At 37.3% G+C, this 7,196-nt stretch overlaps 1 protein-coding gene across 1 annotated transcript; it reads left to right on the top strand.

Annotated features, from left to right (window-relative positions):
- Positions 1-1,887: 1,887 nt before the first annotated feature.
- Positions 1,888-5,255, top strand: LOC137747605 (serine/threonine protein phosphatase 2A 57 kDa regulatory subunit B' kappa isoform-like). The gene is made up of 3 exons (XM_068487745.1): positions 1,888-2,319; positions 3,118-4,277; positions 4,416-5,255. Exons 2-3 carry the CDS (start codon positions 3,126-3,128, stop codon positions 4,770-4,772), a joined length of 1,509 nt encoding a protein of 502 aa, XP_068343846.1. The 5' UTR covers positions 1,888-2,319; positions 3,118-3,125; the 3' UTR covers positions 4,773-5,255.
- Positions 5,256-7,196: the final 1,941 nt, after the last annotated feature.

Genomic DNA, 7,196 nt, shown 5'->3' with positions numbered 1-7,196 from the left:
AAACTTTGATGGTAATTACAGCTGCACCAGTAAAAGTAACTCTGCCCTACTACTTTTACTGCAAATTGATCATTTGGTTAGTAATAATAGCTTCCTTAGTTTATGCCAGAAATGCGCACCAGCTTTTGTTTTTTGACAACATCATCTTGACCTTAATAAGTACTTGTACTGAGCCAAAGTCATGTGCATTTTGCTGTTAAATTCTCCCAAATCAATACCTTCATGTAAACTTCCTAACCTTTCCGAACTTGGATACAAGAAAAAGGACACCGTTCTTACTAATAAGTGTAACTCGCAACTTCCACTCTAATTACCCTTAATTTGGTGTAGTTAGAATGTTTTAATTAGCTAGAATAGTGTGATAATCTCTTTACACTCATGTTCGAATTCTTTCGTTGTAGATTAGATTAGAACAATCAAAATATTACTTGAATAAAAGAAAAATAGTGCAAATCACAATATAAACAATATAATAAAGAAAAATGAGTCATCACATGTAAAGAGCAAAAATATTTTTACGTTCTTAGCATGCAAGGCCTTGTTCTACCCAACAGGGTGCCAATCAATTATAGTACCTAGAGTTAACGGAAGATTTGACGCAAAATTGAGTATAATGACGTTCTATGATTCATATATAAAGTCAACCTCATTTAGTAGAATAAGATTTTGTTGTTGTTATTGTTAGAATGTCATTAGACAAGCATAACTCTACAAAGAAAGTTCACTATAACGGATGAGATTGAAGTTAAATGAAAACAAAGTCATTGTTATGGGAATCATTTGGTCTTCTTTGCTTCTCAAAGCCGATAAGCAAACTCCAACCTTTTATTATTTTAACTTTGCTTTATTTTTGTTTAATACACATTTTTTCTGCTTACCAACTAATTGATGGGCACCTGTTGGGTAGGACAAGGCTTGGCACTATATTTTGTCATTTAGTTATGATGTTGATCCCATCATTTGTCCTGGGGAACAATTGAACAAATCAAAAGATTAACCTTTTGTTAAATTGGCCAACATGCATTATGGTTCCCTTTCTTTTCTTTTTTAAAATCACCCCTATGGAATTTCAAGACTGAAATACATTAATAAAAGGGTGGTGCTATCCATATATTATTTTTTACGTTTCACATACTATCTTAATAAAAGTTAATTATAATAATTCAAGCCACGAAGTTCATACAATGATTAAACGCAGAAGGCTCACAGTTAAATTACAAAGCAAGATCTTAAGCCGAGTTATTCAAGTAAGGAACTTGTAACTTAGTTTGTTAACAGAATTTAGTATTATCATTAGAGGCCATGAGTTGGATTCTCTCATTTTATGATAACGCTTTATAAAAGTCGAGTTACCTAAATAATCCAACTGGGTTAAAAAGATTATGTACAATATATGTTGGGGAGTCTATGCCTCGTCTAATTATATGTAAGATACTAATGTGAAGGTATCTCAAGTAAAAAACACATGTTCGGATTTACACTATAACATATTCAATATTTGATGCATCAATACAAGTTGCGACTTAAACTTAAAATATATTAGTAAGTAAGAGATACTGTCATAATAGCCTCATTATAGTAGGTTATTAGTCCTCTCCATCTACCCCTCTTCTTTGTTCAGGGCTAATCAAACATAAGTACACCAAATGGACCAACAAAAATATCAGTTAGAAAGGGAACAATACACAAGAGTTGGGTTGGTGCTACTGCTAACATGGTACACAACGAGGCCGCTTTCGGTGCCCCACAAGTACAATAATAGCAATGCTTTTTTACCAAATGAAAATCCCATCCGGATCTTATTCAGCTCAGCCAAGCTTAGCTTAAGGAATATTTCTCAAATAGTTTTCTATTTTTTCATATAATTTATTTTCTTTCATTTTTCCTCTCTACCAACTGAACCCAAAAGTGTTGAACTTTATTTTTGTTGGGTGGAGACTGGCGCCTGCAATTCTCAGAAAATGCCACACCGCCTCTTCTATTCAATCGAGGACCTCGTATTGATCTCCCATGGAAGCCCTCTAGCTTAAGCTTTTTGTCCAACATAAAGGGAGATAGTGGATCAAAGCATCATTTTTTTCACAGCCAAACGCTGCCTCTCCCTCCCTCTCTCTCTCCTTCTCTCTCTCTCTCTCTCTCTGCCGCCTGCCTTGTGTTTTTCTTCCCTTTTATTCTAAAGTAAATTGCTTTTTCATTTCTCACCCAAAATTACACTTTGGGTAGTTTTGTGGATACCATGACCTCCTCCTCTGCTCCTCTCATTTGCTAAAAAGTGTCTCTCTCTGGTTTTTACAAGCACACCCAGAAGCTCCAAAATAGGTTTCTCTCTCCTCTTTCTCTCTCCTTGAATGTTTGTGTTCAGTTTAGTTAACTTGGGTAGACTTCAAATTCTTGTTCTTGATGAATTTTGTTTGTGCATTGTGTAGATCATGCCCAAGTTTTCTTTTTTTGAGAGGGTTTTATGATAATTGTGATCTGGGGTTGGTGTAGATCTGTGTTATAATTGTGTTTTTGTTCCAGATCTGAGTTTCCATTGTTTGTTGTACCAAAATCTAGTAACTTTATAGGCATTTATTATCTTATAATTTGTTGCTAATTAGAGACTTGTTTTTAACTTGTTTCTTTCTGTAGTGTTTGTTTCTTTTTTGGTCAGATTGATGTTCTTCTTTAGTAAGATAGAAGTATTTGTTAGATTTTTATTGGTGTATAAAATTTTCATGTTTTGAATTGATTGCTTTTGAGGTTGATCTGGTGGGTGAAAGATTCAGTTCAATTGTTACTTGTATATGCTTTTGTTCTGGACTTTACTGAAGAAATGCTGTCATGTAGATATTACTAACTGAAGTTGTCTTCTAAACGGCTTCAATTTCATCGCAAGTTGTGTTCCGCTCAGTCTGTTTTTCATTTCCCGTTACTACCTACACAGTTGAAGTCTTATATTGCTTTGTTGTGTAATCCCTTTGCGGGACATTGTAGTACTATGATTACACTCCATATATGTGGATGGTTTTGTAGCTGATGTGCCTGAAAATGTTCTTTTTGAAGGTTTTATGCATTGATGTATTGATTTGATTGCTACAACATTTCGCCATCTTAAATGTTGGTTGGATTATGCAGGGTCCACCATGCTGAAGCAAATCCTAAGCAAACTTCCTCGCAAGTCGTCAAAGTCTGATTCACTAGATTCTATAGGGAGTGATTCTGGCAGCAATACTTCCAATTTGGGGAGTGGGTTCCCATGTACAATTGGTGGGAGTTCTCTTACAAGCAAATTAAATGTTGTCAAGCGGGTGTCTTCAGCAGTTTTCCCATCAAGCATCGCAGCCGGAGCTGAGGCAGTGGAGCCCCATCTATCCTTCAAGGAGGTTTCAAACCCACAGAAGCATAATCTATTTATCAGCAAGCTGAACCTTTGCTGTGAGTTCGTCGATTCCAGCGATCCAGTTAAGCAAGATCTCAAACGTGAAACATTGATAGAACTTGTTGATTATGTTTCTTCTGGGACTGTGAAGTTCACTGAACCAGCAATTTCTGCAGTGTGTAAAATGTGTGCAGTCAACCTGTTTAGAGTTTTCCCACCTAAGTATCGATCTAATTTTACTGGGGGTGAAACAGAAGATGAAGAACCAATGTTTGATCCTGCTTGGTCGTATCTGCAAATTGTGTATGATCTTCTGGTTCGGTTTATCAGTTATAGTTCACTTGATGTAAAGGTGGCAAAAAAGCATGTGGATCACTCTTTTATCGTGAAATTACTTGACCTCTTTGACTCTGAGGACCCAAGAGAAAGAGATTGTTTGAAAACCATTCTGCATAGGATTTATGGAAAGTTCATGGTACACAGGCCATTTATTCGGAAAGCTGTCAGCAATATCATATATCGTTTTGTTTTCGAAACTGAAAGGCATAATGGAATTTCTGAGCTGTTGGAGATTTTTGGAAGTGTAATTAGTGGGTTTGCTTTGCCACTGAAGGAGGAACACAAGATATTTTTGTGGAGGGCTCTGATTCCTCTACACAAACCAAAGTCCGTGGGTATTTATCATCAGCAGTTGACATATTGTGTTGTACAGTTTATAGATAAGGATCCGAAATTGGCGAGTACTGTAATAAAGGGGTTGTTGAAGTACTGGCCTGTAACAAATAGCCAGAAGGAGTTGATGTTTTTAAGCGAGTTAGAAGAGGTTTTGGAAATGACTAGCATGGATGAGTTTCAAAGGGTCATGGTTCCCCTGTTCCGGCGGATAAGATGCTGCCTCAATAGTTTTCATTACCAGGTAATATTCTACTGGATAAACTGGAACCCCCTGTTTGACTGAAAATTTGCTTGCTTGATAGTAAAGAACTATACGTTAGCATGATCTAGGTCATTCAACTGATGATGCTTCTAAACGATGACATATTTCTTGTTTTAGGTGGCTGAACGAGCCCACTTGCTGTGGAACAATGAACACATCCTTAACCTTGTCGCACATAACCGCCAGGTGATCTTGCCGCTTGTCTTCCCAGCTATTGAGCGAAACACCCAACACCACTGGAATCAAGCAGTGCTGAACCTGACCCTGAATGTGAAGAAGACGTTTTGCGATATGGATGAGGAGCTGGTAATTGCCTGCCAATGTAAGTTGGAGGAGGAAAATTTAAGGTCAAGCGCTGTAGCTGAGAAGCGAAGGTTAACATGGGAACGCTTGGAAGCTGCGGCTGGGGTCCAACCTGTAGCCTGTAACTTTTTATCTCCCATAAAACCTCCTGCTTACCCTGTTGTCTGCTAATTTCTTAAGTAACGGAACTTGGCATGCATAGTTTGACAGCTCTAATGGAGTATCAAAATTTGGTTCTGAACTGGACCAGAGATAACAAATGGTGCAGATTGTGTTAGTGCTTGGATGTTGTACTTCTGAGTTGTATTGATAGATGATCCCGCTGCGCTGAAGATTCGTTAAAGGACCGTTTTGCTTGCCGTGTGTTATGTTTGTTGACACATCTTGTATCTTTACAGAAGGGTTGGTTTGTTGTGGCCTATCTTTTGTAAGTTGTATTTTTTCTGTCTCCCTGTTGAGTAGATAGTGATCATGTTTAAAGCCATCCGCTTTGCAATGTCAAGAATTTGTATAGCTAAATTAATGCCCTCCCCATTTCATATTTTTTATTTTGGGTTTTTTTTTTTTGGACAAACATGTTTGACCTTGGCTAGCATGGATTCACATGTACTAGGTGAAGTTCATAAATCTAAATGTTGTTGATATGATGACTTTTGGAACAACTTTTGACTCGTTTTATACACATTATTTGTGTTATTGTGTCGGTGTTTTGGTCTTGCTTGTGTTGATAAATTTTGAGTTTAAAGTTATTTTTCTGCTAAAAAGAGTTTATCTACATACTTGAGAAATTTTGGTAGGGCTGGTTGACTAGGATAACTTTCACATGAAACAAGATCACATACAAATGGTCGAAATTTCAATAGGACTGTCTGACTAGGCAACTCCTGCACCGGTGGAAGATCAATGGGATCGAGTAAGACCAAATTATACGCCATCCCTTAATATTTTGAGAGGTGTTTTATGGATGACGTGGTTGGACTGCATTACCCATATTTTTCTGTCTACTAACCCATGTTAGAATCATACAATTGTAATACATGAAAGAATAAAAAGAGAGAAGGTGTGGTAGTCTCGTCTTAATACTGATAAAGAAATCAGTGATTTCTTGTGAATATGAATCACGGGAAGCCCTGATGATGGTGTCATGACTCAAGCCATTGGAATCTGACTTCACATCTCCATTTGGACAGTGACCACACATGGCCTGCGCGTATGTACCCACATGTGTAAATGTATATACACACCATGTATACATGTGTGTGTGTGTGTATATATATATATATATATATATATGCACGTAAACATGTATGTACGTATGTTTATATTTATGCTGTTGAGAATGTAAGGTGCAGTTTGGGATTAAGGTGATTAAAAAAAAAGTTGGGATGAAAAAAAAAACTCGTAGGGGTTTTGGTGTTTGGTAAACATCCCAAAATAGCTTTATTTCAAAGTTTCACATGAAAAAAAGCCAAAAAGTGGAAGCTGCATTTTGCAGCTTCAAGAAGCCGCTTATTATCCAAAACACGGAGCTATAGTACCAAGTTAATGAATTTTTTCAATTTGCCAATACTGCCCCCTCCTTTCTCCTTTCTCCTTCTCCTAATTCCTACACTCTGCACTCTCTCTTTCTCTCTCGCAAAACACTCCGCATGCCCCTCTTCCCTCCTGCTGCTGCACCTCTTCCTCCTCCTCCTTTTCCTTTCTCTCCGTCGGTCTCAGCGCCACACCGCCGTCACCTTCCAGGTACCAGGTACTCGACTTGCTTTCAATTTTTGCTATAATTAATTAATTTAATTTTTAGGTTAGGGTTTGGCTGCTCTCTGATGATGAACCCATTTTTTTGAGGGTTCAATACCACCTCTGGATCAAGTTCTATACATTGGTAGGAAAGGAATACCGACTCAAAATGTTATGGCTGCATGTAATTTTGACATACAATTCACATTTGCTTGTGCCGGATGGGAATGCACTGCACATGATACAAGGGTTTTTCTATCCGTGCTACGGAATCTAAATTTAAACTTTTCTAAGCCTCCAAATGGTAATCTTCATACTTGCTTTGTATAATTATTACAATACAAAACAAAATTTTCAATTGTCAGGAAAATATTACTTGGTAGATGCGGGGTACCTACAAATGAGAGGTTATTTGGGACCATATAAAGGTGAAAGATATCATGTCCCGGACTTTCGTAGGGGTGCCGAACCAACGGGTCATAAAGAGGTATTCAACCACATGCATTCTTCTCTTAGGAGCATCATTGAACGAACTTTTGGGGTATGGAAGAAAAGATGGGTAATTTTAAAGGATATGCCTAATTACCCGTTCAATAAGCAAGTGAAGATTGTCATTGCTACAATGGCTTTTTATAACTACATACGGAGGTATTCTGAATGTGATCGTCATTTTGATGACCCCAGAGACTATTGTGAAGAGAGTGATAGTAGTGATGATGATGATGAAGAATACCAAAATTATGAAATTGAAGGATCACATGAGATAAAAGCATTAGGAAATAGAATAGCGGCAAGTTCGATGAATGCATCTAATTAGACTACTTTCAAGTACATTAACAATATTGTACTAATGAATTC

Source organism: Pyrus communis, chromosome 10 (assembly GCF_963583255.1).
Source record: "Pyrus communis chromosome 10, drPyrComm1.1, whole genome shotgun sequence".
Taxonomy (NCBI): domain Eukaryota; kingdom Viridiplantae; phylum Streptophyta; class Magnoliopsida; order Rosales; family Rosaceae; genus Pyrus; species Pyrus communis.
Note: the sequence above shows the minus strand (reverse complement) of the source record. Positions and strands in the feature narration are given on the sequence as shown.